The sequence below is a fragment of the Oryzias latipes genome, chromosome 22 (genome assembly GCF_053564925.1).
Source record: "Oryzias latipes strain Hd-rR chromosome 22, Olatipes_Hd-rR_3.1".
NCBI lineage: Eukaryota > Metazoa > Chordata > Actinopteri > Beloniformes > Adrianichthyidae > Oryzias > Oryzias latipes.
Genome location: NC_136258.1, coordinates 25,597,363 through 25,615,246, shown reverse-complemented (window position 1 = coordinate 25,615,246; position 17,884 = coordinate 25,597,363). Strand labels below are relative to the sequence as shown.

At 39.7% G+C, this 17,884-nt stretch overlaps 1 protein-coding gene across 1 annotated transcript; it reads right to left on the bottom strand.

Annotated features, from left to right (window-relative positions):
• Nucleotides 1-2,738: 2,738 nt before the first annotated feature.
• Nucleotides 2,739-16,444, bottom strand: ptbp1a (polypyrimidine tract binding protein 1a). Its single transcript, NM_001287543.1, is given in 16 exon segments — nucleotides 2,739-3,037; nucleotides 3,220-3,297; nucleotides 3,790-4,006; nucleotides 4,401-4,493; nucleotides 6,509-6,542; nucleotides 7,781-7,944; nucleotides 8,608-8,682; nucleotides 8,811-8,991; nucleotides 9,161-9,271; nucleotides 9,640-9,810; nucleotides 10,431-10,577; nucleotides 10,793-10,965; nucleotides 11,117-11,177; nucleotides 15,306-15,336; nucleotides 15,510-15,566; nucleotides 16,349-16,444. Coding segments are annotated over 16 exon segments (1,734 nt in total). The 5' UTR covers nucleotides 16,357-16,444; the 3' UTR covers nucleotides 2,739-2,904.
• Nucleotides 16,445-17,884: the final 1,440 nt, after the last annotated feature.

Here is a 17,884-nt window from a genome sequence, read left to right as displayed (position 1 = left end):
TACGGAGCCCTTCATGACATTAAAAATTAAAATTGTTCCCTCATTAATAATAATGTTGACCATAAAGTAGCATTTCATGTGCAAAAATTAGGTTTTTGGTATCAATTCCTGCTACTAATTTGCGCACACACAATACTAATCAAATTTGCATTGTTGACCACAATATAAAATTGTGGCAGCAAAGTGCTCATTTGTTTATACTAAAAGCTAATTTATGACAAGAAAAAACAAATAAAATGCGAAATTCGAACAACATAATGCGAAAAATACTAATTTGTGGCCCCAAAATGCAGATTTTAGAACACAAAATACTAGATTGTGGCCATAAAATTCTAATTTGTGCGCACACAACATTGATAAAAGGCTCATTTTGGGCAACAAAACACCCCTTTGCGGCATTATACTAAATTGTGGCCTCATAAAACGCTACTTGTGGGCAAATTCTAGCCACATAATATGAAATACTAATAAAAAGCTTATTTGTGGCCTCGAATAACTTGAGGAAACAGTTCTTTAGGAATGTCATTTCCAGGGCTCCATAATTAAATGAATGCTCAATGTGGCAAAGTTTAATGAAGTCTGGACGTGTGTGAATCATCAGATGCGCCGCAGAAGACTGAGGGAAATGAGAGCTCAGATGAACAGTCAGGATTTCAGCTGGGATGAGCACAAAGTTAGAAGTGTAGTAAAATATATAAACAAAAACCCAAACCCTGCGAGTAGTAGACAGGTCAAGAAATGTGGAAAATGTTACAGGATGTTACTGAGCGGCAGCGTCACAGAAAGAGAACAGACGGAAACCAAATGAGGCCAGATGAAAGAAGAAAAACACAAAGATTTATTGAAGGCGACAGAAGATGCAGAACAGAATGGCATGGGGGGGGGGGGGGGGGGGGCACATACAGACACACTCCTGTGTTCAGATAGATTTAATGTCTTTGTGTTACAAAAGTTTTTTTTTTTCATATGTCTGCACCGTTTATCAAAATATACATGTTCTGAACGTAAAAGTGGATATAATCCAAATTATTTTGTGGTACAAAAACATGAATATATACAACCATCAACCCCGCATCATACGTTTTCCTTACCCCGCCCCCCTATAAAAAAAAGAAGAAAGAGAAAATAAAAAGCTTCAACGAAACTGAAAGGCATAGAATCTTCTACAGTCGACATCACAGCTAGCACTGTGCTTGATTAAGGATTCATCCACATGCCATCTCTACCAAGATCTCCATAAAGTGAAACAAAAAGCAGTACAGTATACTCGTTACCCAAAAGCACGAGGAACACAAAACCCAAAGTGTTTTGGCAGAACTGCAGGAATGTGAACAGGAACTTAAGAAAAAAAAACCCAGCAAACTTTGGTCCTCAACAGCATCAACCGTCTTTGCGGTCGTGCATAAGAGTTCTACAAAAATACAAACAGTATCCGTTTCTGGTCCAGAACTACTGCAGAGTAGTTTACAGGAAACTGGTGCGTGAGGCACAACGGAAGGTGTCGACAATTAAGACTCGGGTGTGATGGACTCAGGCTTTACGCCGAGGAAAAGTGCACGAACGTGCCCCCCTGACCTGTGGGAGTTTGTCTGTGACGGCGCCGCTGCCCCTCTAAAATGTAAAGGTCAAGATCTTTGTGTGTTGGCCTTTCCTCCTGTGGATCTCACAGCGTATCAAAAGCAAAGGCAACTTTTCAGAATGATACATTAATGAAAAACAAACAAAACGACAAAAGGGGTTACGGTAAACAACGCCAGCTAACTGGGCTACTTTCAACCTAAGATTAAAAAAGTCAAGGCACTACGTTAGCCATGAACACCAGCCGCTAAGTAGAGGCATCAGTTAAGTTCAACAGAGATACACGTGAATTCTAACTTTAAAAGAAAACGTACATGAATATATAGTTGTACACATAGAAACATAATATGGTTAAATAAGTCCCTAGTCCCGGCAGGACGTCATGAAGCTGACATGGGAAGGCTGAGTACAGCGCCGCGCCTCCAAAAAAACAAAACAAGAGCGAAGATATGAGAGTTTAAAAGTCTGAGTTGCGTAAATACAAAGAAAATTGTTGTGTATTTAAGAAAATGATTAAATAAGCCACTTTGCCCTCTTCAAAAAAAAAAAAAAAAAAGCTGGTGAATAGAAAATGTTTTGGCAGAATGTTTCTGAATCCAGAGCAACGCTGCCAAAAAGGCTTAAGACTAGCTGGTAAAAAAGTAAAACAGGCGATAGTGGTTTGGATGTCGAGAACAAAACGAGGATGTTTTGAGGAGTCGATCTGTCAAAGCAGCTTCTGACTGGCCTGAAGGAATGGAAAAGGCTTTCCAAAAAGGCACACGGGAACGTGAGCGCCACCGCAGCAGCGGCGTCTGCTGGAGGCCGCTCTATGGATTGGTCTGACGGACAGTTTGGGGCGGGGACGCCATCTCTAAAACACTTTTTCTGAAGAATGTTGTCCTTTCTATGGAATTCAGTTATAAAATTAGTTGAAAAAAAAAAAAAAAAAAAAAGTTTAGTTACAGAAATGCATCTTGCTAATTTGGCAAAAATAATAGAAATTTGTGTGAATTCCTGAGCAAATGTTGGTTAACGTTCAGAGTAAACCAACACTACGGAAAACAGACTTGTTGACTCGTTCTGAGTCTGAGTTCAGGGCTTTGTACTCGTGGCCAAACACTCAAACTAAAGTTGCGCAGGTGTCTCTCCCCTAAAATACTGGTAAATCAGACAAAAAGGGTTTTTTACACTTGTATTGGTTTGACCAGAAAAAGGGTTTTCATAAATCTGATTAAAGAAACAACATTCTTCAAAAAAGGAACAAAACATTTTTAGGGCGACGCCCACAAGCTAATATCGGTAACATTCGGGTGGAAACGGTTTGAAGGGTGGAGGGAGCGGCACTCAGATGGTGGACTTGGAGAAGGACACTCGAAGATGATGGTTCTCCCCCAGGTCGTGGTTGTGGAACTCGATGAGGCACTCGATGGCCTCCTCCACCGAGCCCATCTGGATCAGAGCCATCTTGCGGTCCTTCCTGTTGAAGAACAAAGAGTGCTAAGGACTTCTCAAATGTTTTTCTCTTCCGCCCTGACAGCTTTGCATGACTCAAACACTTATCAGGAGAACAGATTCTGCTTAAGCTGCATATTTTTTCAGTCAGACAAAAGCAGAAACCAAAACTCCTGATACCTCAGAATAAATGTGACGGACTCTTACTGAAAGAACTTGAAGGCCTTGACTGTGGCTCCTGTGCTGGCGAATAGCCTCCTGAGGTCGTCCTCCATCACAGAAGGCCTAAAGGAGAAGAGGAAGCAGAAATGTTGAAACCAACAATAAAATTGTGGGAGTGAATCCTGCAAGTTCTCAAAAACTAGGGAGGTCCAATAAGGTTTTTGGCCCTGATCCGGTACGGTCATTTGATTTAGAGCATCAACAGATGTTTGTAACAATAAACAGATCCAGACCCGTCATTTTTCTTTTATTCACTTTACTTCCTTACTGAATGAGGAGTGAATGAATAATGGACACAATGTAAGCGCTTCGGGTGTCTTGAAAAGCGCAGATAAATCCAATCCATTATTATTATTATTATTATTATTATTATTAAGTATTATAATGGTGATCATAGCCTTTATGAGAATAAAATAAATACCCGATTCCCGACCTGGATGCAACATCCGATTTCGATCGAGTTTGAAACTACGGGATCCGGCCCGTTTCCAAACGTGCGATCGGATCATCACCGGTAAAAACCAAGTTCAGGACATTTCCTTGCGCTCAACTTACGGGATGTTGGAGAGGTGGAGCGTCGCAGAGGGTGGGAAGATGTTGGAGTAGTTTTTGGAGCCAGGCTTCTTGAAGCGATGCAGGGGGGAGTTGCTGTAATCCTTGGTGAGGCCCTGGTCCTCATGACCTTCTCTGGGCAGCTGCACTGTTGTGTGCTTTGACAAAGTCACGCGAATCGCTCTGCCGTGAAGACGCTGGCCATTCAGGTGGCTCATGGCTGAAGGAAACGGGTTCAATTCAGAAAAAAAATGTCTTTTTTTTGTTTTTGTTCTTCAGAACATAAAAATATCTTCCAGACAAACAGCAATACAAATGTGTCAATTGACATTTCCAAACCTGAATATCTCCAAACCCTGCATACTATTGAACAGGCCCTTTTTCTTATCTATAGAGATTTGAGGCTCATCAATAATACCAAAGTTTACAGTGAATTTAAAAAAAAGAAACTGACTCAAAACACTCTCTCCTTTTGGTAGTCAGGAAGACATAAAACAATCAGTTATTGGTACATTTCAGAGCAAAAACAGAGAAAACAAATTTTTTTTCAAGAAAAACTAAACAAAAAGCGAATAAAAAGATCAAATATTTTCATAAAACATCAAGAAGCTTACAGAGTTGAGCCTGCGTGCCATCAGACATCTGGACCAAAGCATTTTCCTTTTTGTTGAACAGGATCTTGACTCTCATCACATCGCCGTACACACCTATGAAGGAAGGAAGGGCGTCAACATGCAACAAAAAAACCTGTGACACCTGAGCAGGAGCCACACAGTCAAACACAGCAACGAAAAGCTCAGCATCAAATCGAAAAACCTAATATTTACTGTTCTAATATGCGAGTCATGTGATTGAAATGATCATTGCACTAGTCTATTTTACCGTCTGCTTAACTCTGCATGAAACCGCTAAATCCTGGTCATTTATACAGATGACAGCTAAAATGTCTTTAAGGGAGAAGTTGTGATTCAAAGACAAAAATCAGCCAGAACAGTGAGAGGTTCAGATCTAGATGATTGCTCTATGGTCATGGAAAAATCTGATTACGAGGCCAATCGGAGGCCCGAGTGAAAACATGCAGGAACATGCACATACCTACATCTGCATTACAAACACCAAAATAAAGATATTGCAGCATAATCAGAGGGATATGCCACATCTGGATCTTAATAAAGCAGCAGCATTTCATATTTCTGTTTTTAAATTATTTTAGGAAGCCCCAAAAGAAGAGAAAATACAAAACCAAAAAGTATCTTTTGGCTTTGGTATTTTTTTCTTCTAAAATGACAAAAATGCTAAGCTGTGGCTCTTTGTGACCAACGTGGTTTCAGAGTGGATTCAGTGCTAGTGTGTTTTGAGTAAAACATTTTGGTCAAACCAAAATGTTCAACGTGAAGAGAAGCAAAAGTGAAAAGTTACGGGAAGAGGTCACTTAATCCAGACATTCCAGTTCAAAGACTATAACCTGCAGAAACTCTAAAAACCAACTCCAATCATCTTTGGAAGTACTGTAAAGGTGTTCCCAGTGGTCTTTTAATTATGATTATGCTGTTTTTGGGCCAAAATAAGAAAAACGGTCATTTTCTAGGAGTTAGTTTTTTACAAAGCGGCAGGAATTTGGCTCCAGGAGGGAAGAGGAAAACGTTTTAAGAAGTTCCTCACACGCTTTGTTCTTTAACAGGAAGGAGCTTACAGCCATTCACATCCCCCAACCTGGCATCACCAGCGCAAGAAAAACGGGGATGCCAGGTGGGGGGATGTGACGGTGAGCATTGTTGGAGCATCTAGCTGTACAGTTATGAGGTAGATGCCAGCTCGGACGGGGAAAACGTAAATCTACTTGTCTGCAAGTGGATGCCCCAGATACTGTGCTTTTTCACCAGATTCATAACAATTTGAATAAAGATGTACTCAGAAATGCAATTTGGGACAGATTCTCTTCTTTTCATTTGCTCCATCATCAGAAAAATGCCAAAAGACCATTTTCATTGGAGTGGATTCTCCAGAGATCCCTAACAGAGTCACTATCTCCATATAACTGCATTGCAGTGAAATGGTTGAAAATATGACATAAACAAAGTTGTGTAGAAAAATCTGAAGTTACCCCAAGTTTAAATACCCTTCATTGACACCAGTCAGTGTAGAAAAAAAAAACTATAAATAGACAATTATAAACAGCAAAAACTGTATAATTAAAATTATGTATTATTATTTAGCAAGTCGTTTCACTGGCTGTAAAAAAAACTGCTAGGACAGATGATGAACAATGATTTCTTTTTATGTTCTGAACAACTCTAGAACAAGCACCTGGTCAAAAAGAGCCTCTTTTTCTTCCCTGGGGGTAAAACTTTTTTTCCCTGCCTCATTTCTATTCCAACGATCTCTACATTTCCAATTAGTGTGCATATTTGGTGGGGCTGTCCCCTTTGAAGATAAAGCTGCACATGTTTTTGGCTGAGAGCCACGAATCCCAAAGTTACAAAAATGTACATGAAATGCTGCCGCTTAGAGTGGTTTCACTTTCTCCAGAAAAAAATAAAACCCACACAACAGCCAAACCAGGTTATACAAACCCAAAAACAAACACCCCCACCCTTCCCCTGTAACCTGATGATGAACTATCAGTGGTTAAACATGAAGCCAACAACATGAGACAAGACATGCCCACCTCGCCAGGTAACAGTAGTAATAAAATAAAGGAGATGAAAGGATGATAACGTACCGAAAAGAATAAAGAGGCAGTGTGGCGTAACGCTCTTTAGAGACAGCAGGGGGAGCAGCGGGGCAGGGGACCAAAAGGGAGAGGGGACAGGGGAAAAGAGACGGAGCGGAGTGGAGGACAGTGGAGTGGAGTCGGGACATGTCCGTAGGCCACAGGCAGCGAGGTCCACAGGAAGGCCACAGTACCATGGAGGAAGTAGAGGCATGAGGGATGAAGAGATGAGGAGAGGATTGGAACAAGATGGAGAAAGGGAAGATGGAGGTGAAAGGGAAGAATCGTGGCATAATCAGGGGGACACAGATGTGCCAATGTTGTAATGTCAAATTTTAAAAACCAATTTGGGGATAGTGTATGGAGGAGAGAGGGATGATGGGAACAAGTGGTAACAGTCAGAGGGAACAAATGGTCATGGGGCGTGCAGTAAGTTGGCAAGATATCAAGGGGATTTTCAAAATAAAGGACAGAAAAAGAGGGGAAGGACAAAGTAAGGGAGAGAAAAAAAGGAAGTAAAACAAAAAAACAAGGTCAGTATACACAAAGAAATGTGCTTCAGACAGTAGAACTGGCTAAATTAAAATGCACTGTCACTATGGGAACACTAGAAGAAAAAGAAGAGAAAAAAAAGATTAACAATGAAATACAGAAAAAAGGCAGAGACAATATGTACTTTTAAATTACACCCTACCTTTAACTTGAAGTCAATAACAGTCAATACTGCACATCAATTTTCAAAAATAATATCTAAATACTACTATCTGTTGTTCAATCTTATCATTTTAATAAACGAGTGGAGACTTCATTACACCCCAAAACTTTACAAATAATGAAAACATAATGACGTAATAGTAACGATAATATTACCCTATCAAAAAAGTAATATTGTCTCTCCAACAACTCAAGAATGATTTTAACTAATGGACAAAAATGAAGATATGAAATGATAAAAGTTCTTTTTTTTTCTTTACAAAAAGAAGTTAGTTTAAAAAAAATGTAACTTTAAATTCACAGTGAGCAAAGTGGCAGGTCAGAAATGCAGCAGGTCTGTCAAACAAGGACAAGTCCTGAAAAAGAAGAGTGTTTTGGACTGACGGCAGCCGTATGTTTATACAAGCAATGACTTTCTTTCTGTGTGACCGTGGTGGGAGATGGAGAAAAACACTAGTTCGTCCTAAGACGAGTGGATTAAAAGTTCAGTGGAAACAAAATTACAGTAAAATTAAAAGCTGTCAACAGATTTAGTGTCTTCATTTTTGTTTCTACCAGTGTACTGACCTCAGGGTTCAGATTGCTGACCAGTAAGACGTTGTGTCCCCCTGTAGCACCAAGTCCTGACAGGCCAAGTCTGGTAGCTGCTGCTGCAGCTGCAGCAGCCGCCATGCCAGAGTGTCCCACACCCAGGGATGCTAGAGCACTGGGAATGCCCTGCATAGACAGACCTAAGAGGGAGAAGACATGCATTTTCAGCTTGGAACATCGTGGAAGAATGGACCACACGAAAAAAAACTAAGGACTCAGCTTTGAAAGGCTTACTGTGACAGCACACACTCTTCAAGGAAACGGCCTAAGCCTTCTTAGACAATCAAACTGTCGCAAAGACGAGAAATCTCAACAGCCCAGCAGCGCATGCACATTGCAAGGGCTCCCTGACCTGCCCTGTTCAGCGTGCACAAGCTCAAGTGTGGGAGAAGAGTAAATGGCAAATTGCTGAAGATTTTAAATGAGTCCAAGACTGGATTTTGTTGTTGGTCGCAGGTATTAGAAATTAAACTTAAATGAATCAAACACGTGTCTGAATATTGATAAAACGACATTGGTTTTCGTATTTCTGATCTTACAGAACTATCAGATGACTTGAGGATGGATTTATTGATCTGATGGTTGCTTTTCTGCAATCAATTCAGTGTTTAATTAGACATTAGGTTAACAAACCTGAAGTAACAGATCTGATCAAAGTCTTTTGGGCAGATAATCTACAAGATATGCAGTTGTTTTGTGGAAAACAACAGAAAAGCAGTGAGTTTGTTATCTGACAAACAGAAGATTGATAGAAGACCAATGCTTTAATATAAAATAATTAAGATGGTAACCGTTGCACTTGCCTGCTTGCTGGAAAGTAAAGGTGGGGGGGAAAGCATGAGCTCCACCGTAGGGCGAGGCTGAGATTATTCCTGGCCCTGATGAAGAAAGAAGATTCGTTACACATATCATGAAAAGTGCCAACATTTTAAAGGAAGGAAGAATTTCACAGAGCAGCCAGTGAACACAGGGAGAATAAAACCTTAAAAGCTGAATCTAATCTCACCAAACGCAGCAGCTGCCATCGCCTGGTGGTCAAGAGAGGGCTGCGAGTCGGCAGTGGGAAGGTCTGGGCGGGTGTAATCCCTGCTTTTGTCATTGTTGTATTTGACGTTGAGGCTGGTGAGCTTGGAGAAGCTGATTCTCAGGGTACAACAAGCATTGTAGATGTTCTGGCCGTCCAGTGACTTAAGGACACAAACAGAGAATTACTGACTGATTTAACAAGTTTACAGATTAATCAGTTGAGTAAAAGTAATGCTCTCAACTGTAACTTTAGACCAGTTTAACCAGGCCCAACCTTAATCACCAGAGAGCAACTTAACCGGTTTAAAATGTGCACTGAACCAGTCCTACCAGTTTAGCGTGCTGAGCAGTCATGGCGTCAGCGTACTGAATCAGAGCCTGAAACTGGTTGTTCTTGGTGAAAGTGATGATCTTCAACACAGTACCAAACTTTGAAAAGATCTAAAAATGAGAACAAAAAAAATTATGGTTGATTTTATTTACAATCAAAAAAGTCTCAAAACTAAAATACATTTTAACAAGGTTTAGGCAAATTCCTGCGTTAAAAAAAGAAAAAGGCTTCTGCACTTTGCAGTTCATTAGTACAACTTTGTAAATTTCTGCCTCTAGAAACAAAGGTCTTCATGTGACACAGTGAATAAAGCATGAAATGCCGAAACAAGAAAGGGTATGCTCAAAGAAGGTAACATTATTGCAAATTGACAATTGGTCTTTTGAAACCCCAACAAATCAGGCAATAAGAGACAGGTGTTGATGGGACTGAACTACAACGCAGCATCTCTGACTGAAAGCCAAGGGCCGAATTGTACCTGGTGCAGCACATCCAGGGTCACCGGGTAGAAGAGGTTCTCAACAATAACTCTGAGCACAGGACTCTGGCTGGCTGCTCCTCCCATGCTAGCAGCTTCTGCAGAAATGGCCATGCTTCCCATCCCACTTCCATGGAGGGCATTGACTGCCTGCAGAGCTGCTTGAGCACGCTACAGAAAAAATCATTTTAGATTAGCTGGGAAAAACAAACGGAAATACAAAACAAAAACGTATGGACATTTTGACTGGGGCCAATTTAATTCTTTCATATGTAGGTAACCTAAAAACCCAAATAACATTTGTTTTTGTTGATAAAAACACTAAAAAAAAAATCCTTTAAACATATAGTAAAAATCGTTAAGTAAAAACACCCATTTGATAATGTCAGACGCAAAGATGTGGTTTAGATAACGACAACAACATTCCTATAACAACTTGTAAGAAACATTTACAAAAAACTTGGTAGTTTTTCTTCTAACCTTTTTAATTCCTTTCTTCAAGTCATTTTATTTAGAATCACACAAAGGCACCGACTATTTTGCAGACACCACAACTAGCTTAAATGGCTATGTCTTGGAACATATCTTTTTTGCCCCGGTGTAACCTTCTGTGAACACAATATTTACCAGATGCCACTGTTAGCTGGTGGCAGAGGGTAAAAGTTTTGCAAAAAATAAGTTGAAAGGTTTTTCCAACAGTTAGTTAGTGGTCACAAAAATGTTTTCTCCTTTGAGAAACTACAGGATGAACTTCTTTTAACAGTAATAGGAAGATAAAGCTTAAGACTTACCACTTGGTTAGGAGAGTTGTCTGTCTTGAGTTCCTTATGGGTGGAGTACTGCATGTAAATGGGGTGGTTCCTGATGACAGGGGTGACGGAGGAGTAGTAGCTCACCATCGTCTGAGCACACTCCTCACTACCAAACTCCAAGAATGCCTACAATGGACGGACCAAAACATTTGTCTCAAAATCTTAAAAAGTTTCCACACTTGAGCAGATATGAATGTATTCAATTTTGAAGTCCACATTTAAGCATAATCCACAGTAATTGTTACATTCTTAGACCTAAATAATAAAGGCTTCCCTGTCCCTGACTTTGGGGACTGCTAACAAAGGTTTTACCAGCACAAATACGATTCACCTCCTCTCACCTGGTTTTTTCCTTTCAACATGAGCAGATTGGTGACTTTCCCAAAAGGCAGTCCCAGGCTTATCACCTCCGCCTCATTGATGTCGTTGGGCAGCTTGCGAACATGGACAACACGTGAGGGCACACCAGGGCTGCGGACGTCACCTTTGAATTTTTTGCTGTCGTTGCCATTGGCTGCAAGGGAAAACAGAGGCTGATAAAAATCAGGCAGGGAACACAAGGCTCTGGTTCTTTCTGAATAATGGATTGATTGTCATGGCAACACAAACAAACACGTCAAGGACTTTAATAAAAGGATTCAACCCTCCATGGCAACCCCCCGTACCTGAGTTCATGATATAGGGTCCGTTTGTTATGCAGGAAGAAAAGAGTTCGTCGGATCCCCTCTGTAAGTGGAAGAAAACACCCCCCCACACAACAACGGTTTAATTCAGTTCAATCACTAAGACAGACATGGCAGGTGAAAAGCAAAGCTCTCATATTACCAAGCACTAACTGAAAAGACACCAAGTAATGCGATAGCTAAAAGGAGGACACAAAAACTTTTCATTGAGAAGAATTCACTAGTATTACCAGTAAAACAAAAAAATCTCGGTTCTTTTCCTTTTTCAATTAATCCATTAAGGGCTTAAAATGCACATTGTCTCCACTAAAAACAGAACATCTGCTGTCTGTTACATTAAATGTTGATTTTAAAGTTCACACAAACATTCCAAACGGACACTAGAGAGCCTGTTCAAGTCCAACAGTGAGCCAAATGCACTCAAACTCCCAGAAATGAGAGATAAGATGAAAATGCTCCCAATGCCTACAGCAGTTTACCGGTCCAGCCCATTTAACACACAAAGTGACGTTTCAGGCTGCTTTGGTGGTTCAGCGTGTTTATGCTAGTGTAAAATGAAGTACTGCAGTCACAAGAAGTGGCTCAGCAGTCTAAGCTGTGCTACATTTTACAATGAACGTGCTGTTCAGCATTAGACTAGGAGCATTGTTACGCTGCAGCACACATATGGAGCCCTAAGGACACTACTAGATGAAGAGCCTGACAGCTCTTTAACACAGACCACCACAGTATGTGTTAGTATTTTAACTAACATTGCCAAAGCATGCAAGCATCACCCAACCAAGTACTGAGGGACTGATAAAGAGACGCCACATTTTTTCACATAAAACTAAAAACGTTTTAAAGGAACTGGGTTGAGTAACAGAGTATTTCAAGCTTGATTACTTTAAATACACATTTGAGTGCAAACTCATGCACAGCATCGATGCATGAAAAAGTAACACGAGTAACATTAATGAGGTCACACTTCAACTGTTTGTTTGCCTTGTCCTTATAAGTAAACTGGTCATTAGACACACCAAGACAAACATTGGAGGGGTGTTTAATTTACAGTCATGGCCATTGAACATGGACCCCAAATCCAATCAGTAATACTGTGTAAGGAGTTTAAAACGGATATGAAATCATGACAAAAAGTTACAGAGGAACACAGGGGAAAAAAAATATTTTTCAATTCCTTCCACGATAGGAACACCTTTTAATTGTAAAAAAAAAAAAAAGGAAAACCTATTCCTTTCCCACAAAATGCACTGGCTTAAGAGAATCCTTCAGTACTGATTATATTTGGACTTTGTTAAAAACACACAGAAATGTAAATTCCTGTTTTCAGCAACTTGAAAATAAAGCAACCCCAACGTTTTAATTCGTTGCTAGCATGCTTATTACAAGTACGATACCAACTTAACAAGGAAATATGAAGAAAAACTCTATATAAAGGAGCTTTTCAATCAATTTAAATAGCTATAGAGCTTTATATATTGTGAAATGTAGTTTAAGTAAAAGATATTATGCTTTAAATGCAAAAGCAAGTCAGCATTCTGGTGTGCATAACTTCTTGGTTTAAAAAAACAACAACTCAATTGTCTGAAAAGAATGGTAAGCAATTTAAAATGAATGAAAAGGCTCCAGTCTGACTTGGTGGAAGCAGACAGGCTGCATGACATTATCAGTAGACAAACAAAACAGGAAGAGCAGCAAAAATCAGGCCTGCTTCCATGCGCTTCTAAACTTCCTCCATGCGGAACTCTTACCCACGCTTACATTTTCCTCTGCATAACAGCTTTGGGGCAAAGGGAAGCTTCATTTGGGTGCAATTAAATCTAGAGGGAAAGAATTTTTGAAAATGGCTGAAAATGTAGATTTTGGGAGGACAAAAGCAAAAGAAACCCCACATAGAATGAAAGACTAACACACCAGTGCTTGTATCTTCAGTTCGAGGTGTGGAGAGGGGAATAGCACCTTTTACAAAATGTTTATACACTGCTGACTCAAATGCTTACATTGTCAAGCTGCCCTTTCTCACGGACAGTTCTTCGTCCCCATTTCCCTGCAACAGTCAAGTATTTTTGCAAAAAAAAAAAAAAAAAGCACAAGCCTGAAATAATTAAAACCTTACGTTTTTTTGTTTAAATTATTATTTATAGGTTTTACTGGGGATTCACAGACAGGTAATGTCTATGAAAAACTACAAAGAAGAGCAGTACAGGTATAGACATGTTTGTTCCTGATCAGCCTTCACCAGCCTAGGGGGGGCAGGGAACCATGGCTTAAAAAGAGGCTGGAAGGGGGAGATTGGAATGTGACCACAGAATGCCAGACGTGCAATCCAGACAGGATAATTACGGATTCCTGAAAGATGAGGCTTCACAACATCATTATTACCACCAAAACGTGTTGAGAGTTAAAAAAACCAACAACTTCCAAATCAACCAACAGGTCTTAAGAGGACAAATATTATTCAAGTGGAAAAACACGCTTTGCAGAAATGAACAGAAGGGGTGGGGCATTTCCCTGTCGGAGACAGAGTATCAGACTTGTTTAAACATTGTAAAGACCTTTGGACGCATGAGCGGGCACAGTTGCGGGAAGACGATTACAGCTCTGGGTTGAGATCAATCCATCAACCAACACAAAAGACCACTACCCACACAGCCGTTGACTGGGATAACAACTATTTATGGCGTACACAACATACAAAACATTTATGTCAGCATATAATGCAAACAGCTCCAGAAATCCATTGTTTTTTTTCAACAAAGTACATATTTGTGTGGCAGACCTTAAGAACACAACCTATTCTGTAAATGTTCACAGAGTGCTCCTGTCCTGTAAAACAGGACTGTAGAAGTATAAAGAAATCAGGCTAAGCGTCGGTTTGTTAACATTCCTCTGAGGTCAACAAACCAAGTCAGGATCACACAAAATAACAGGAAGTTTCAGCTGCCACAGGACAGGAAAACATATAAGTGCTACATCAGATAATTGGTTCCAACTGATCTGACAAAGGTTCATGCATGTTAGCTGTGTGTCATGAATGTTTAAAGACAGCCAGCCGGCCACTGCAAACTCATTACAACAGAACAATTGTGTTGGACAGCAGCTCTGTAATTATAGAGGATACTCTTAGGGAGTCTTCAGACAGGAAAAATCCTTTGTTCCTGATCGAGTCTGCTCAATTTGGTCTGGATCAAGTCCCAAACCATGTGTTTGGTCTGTATTCAGACTGGCATCAAGCGACCCATTCTGTTACGGACCAAAGCTTGCAAACAAAACCATGTGACTAAAGATCTCGTCAGTCATTGGCCAGAAAATACGAGGGGGAGTCAAAACAACAAAAGAAGGACGGACAATTGACAATTCTTATTGGGACAGTTGACTTTAACTTTATATTTCGATTAACAGTTTTGAATGTTGGGAACAAAACCTTTTACTCGTTACTTTGGTACAGTGGAGGCCTGCTGCAAGGTGGTAACTGGTAATACAAGGAGACGTGCCATGAGTGCTTTAAGTCACAGGATGCTAGCAACTGCAGTGATGAGGAGACGCCGGGTATGAAGATAGGCTGCTAAGTGTTTATGACATAGAGATCGCCGGGAAAACAGTGGGCAGCAATGTGTGCCGTGGTAAAATTTTATATTAATAAGTCCCAATCCATCTGATCATATTTCAATGAGTTGCCGTGTCTCGTCGTTGTGGTCATAGCAATATTTTAAGATAATTCGTACGGAACTACAAGCTAGCTTTTAGGATTTTCCCAGCAGCGCCTGTCGGGCTCATGCCGTGTGATGAGACACAGAAAAACCTGTAAAACACATTTTTGGCTGTGTTCAAATAGACGTTCCAACAAATAAACAGTTGGATATTTTTTTCTGTTTGATAACATGACAGTGGTTGCTTTATTTAGAACACCAAATAAGCTGACAGCATAAATACATCTATTTAGTCACATCTTAGTTTTAAGAAAGAAAGTGTAAAAAGTTAGATTAAAATGTTCACTTTCTAAAAAGTTTGCCGTACAAAACTTTTAGCTTTTTACCTATGCCAACTCCAAAAGATAAACAATAATCAGCATAAGACCAAATGGTTATTATACTTTACTCCCACCAGCAGATATTCAGGAAAAACAAACCAACCGTGTGAATTACAAGAACAGGGGGGAAAATCCGCTTACCTTTGTGCCAACCGATATGTCATGGACACTTCTGTAAAGCAAAGCATGAAAACATCAGAAAACATTGAAATCAGGTCATTAACCCTCAAAACTAAGCAACAAAATACAAGTGGAGTGAGTTTTAAAGTCAAATGTAGCCTTCCCTCATCAACATAAACTTGCAAAAAAATAACAATAAGTATTATTAATTATTATTATACTTACTCGATTTCAGGGACGTAGCCGGATCCCAGGGGGTACAACTCAGTGGCGTCTAGGCGGCTAAAAGAGATTTTTTTTTAAAGTACGAAACTTGAGAATGTTTTCGTGTGAAAGAGATGCTACCATCTATAAACAATGTTTAAGGTTTCCTGTAAGGCTTTTCGTCTTTTCGAGCTTTCTTTTCCTGTTCTAACCGATCCAAATTCCAACCGATCAGTTCTGTCAGAAGTACTTCTGATTCTGAAATACTAGAAACGGGCACAGACGAACTTTGAAGTAATCGTTCCAAACACACCGATTAGATAAGTAAAACGACTTTACTGATTCAATCAACACAAAATGTTCGGGCCAAACATCGTCAACACGGCCCAGCAGACTAATGAATGCGGAAATGAGACACGTTGCTTAGCTCGCCCTCGAGTTCCCCTGTGGAACCAAGTTACAAAGGTACAGTTAGCGTTCACCGTTGACTGCGTTGAGACACGACAGGGACAGTTTTATCACAAAGAAAAACAACTGGAAAAACTCCAAACGTTCGCTCCACTGCTCAAAGGCACGCTTGAAAAGAGTTAGCGAGGTTTCGCAAAGAACTCCGAGGTTCAAACGAGGAAAACTACTTTGGAAAGAGTAGCGGTGACGCTAACGAAAGCTAGCAGCTCCGGCTAACTGTTGCATGTTTTGGTGGAAAAAAAAAACCGTTGAGTAAACTTTACGGGTTTGCGGTAAAACGATACACGCCATACACACAGGAATTTAACAAACTACAACGAGTAGAATTCAATCCACTTATTTGTCAATATGTGGTCAATTTTTAGGTCTTAAGTTCGGTCCTTTTTACTTACCCGTCCATTGCACAAGAAAAAAACTGCAGGTCTGAGACGAAGGTAGGGCGGCAGACTTGCTTGATTTTCTTACAAAATGGCTGAACAGACGGAGGCGCGCGCTGATTAGTCCAAGCAGCCCCAAGGGCCAACGGGGGGCGGGGCCAAGCCTCTGCGAGAGAGGGGATTGGACATGCGGACCGTCAATCAAGAGAGAAAGAGAGGCCGCGGCAAATTTCCATTAAATCATATCAAGAGGTTTGGCTCGAGTTCAGAAGGATGTGAAGCTCATATTCTTGAGTGTAAAAAGCAGCAGAGTTCTTTGCCTTACTTTGTCAAACATCAAAGCAACGTTACAATAATTTCGTCATTTTGAATACAGATTATGAGGAAGCGCTGCAAACAAGAGTTACAGTAAAATCAGTTTCAGTTCAAAAATTGTCACTTCCTCATTTTTTACACAGTGGTTGCACGTGGTAATGCATAACGCACGCTTCTAAAAAAGTATTTACCCTAATTTAGATCATTTTCCATAGTCTACCATTAAACTAAAACATTTTGTTAACAGCTTATTACAAATAATACAGAACTTTGAAAGAGAACACTAAGTAGGGATTAGTGCAAAGACCAGAGTCCTTTTTTTTAATCAAGATAAAATCAAATGAGAGGATAAAACTCTTCACATAAAAAAGACAATTTGGTTAATTTCTAAGTTAATAAAAGCCCTAAATTATCTTTTTAAATGACGACAGAAAAGCGTTTTGCAGAGCCTGTTTTATAAAAAATTTTATAATAATAAAAACTTTTTTCCCCCTCACGATTATTGCTCAGTGTTTATTAATTTCTCAAACAAAAACCTATAAATTAATAGAGGAGAAGTGACCTTCCAGCTTCATCAAAAACTAAAGATTTTGATCAATCTATCTTGTCTTCAGGGGTTGAAATTGCCCCCCAGCCATCAGCCCCTGGACAAAAAGACACAAAAAAAAGATACACTAAGAAAAAGCGTAATAATTTATACATATTTCTCTATAAAAATAAATTCTTCAATCTAAGCAAGCGATCACTGCATCTATTCGTGCTAGGACAAATCAGAACTGGCACTAGGATGTATTTATTACAGGTACGACCTCTATGGAAGAATGCGACCACTGGTGATGAGCGCAGACTGATAAGAAGATAGTTTCTGTAAAAGTAAAAACATAAAACATTCTCAGTTTGCTGATAAAATCAGTTTATTAACTTAATCATGTATTTTACAACTTTATTTTAAAGCTTTTCAGTTTAAATGTATGTTTAAACATGCCAAAACTGATAAGAAAAACATGATTTAAAAAGTTTTGTCATACTAAAAGAAAGATAAACTGCACAAAAACAAGAGAATGAAAAGAAAATGTTTGTTACAAAATAATCAGGTGTTAGGGTTGATTCTTAAAGCCACATATTTTACAAAAACCACAAGTAAAAAAAAAACAATAAATCTTTTATTGTTCCTTTTTCAGCCATTGCTGGGCTGTTTGTTCTGCATAATGACAGTGACTCTAAAGGCAGCACCCA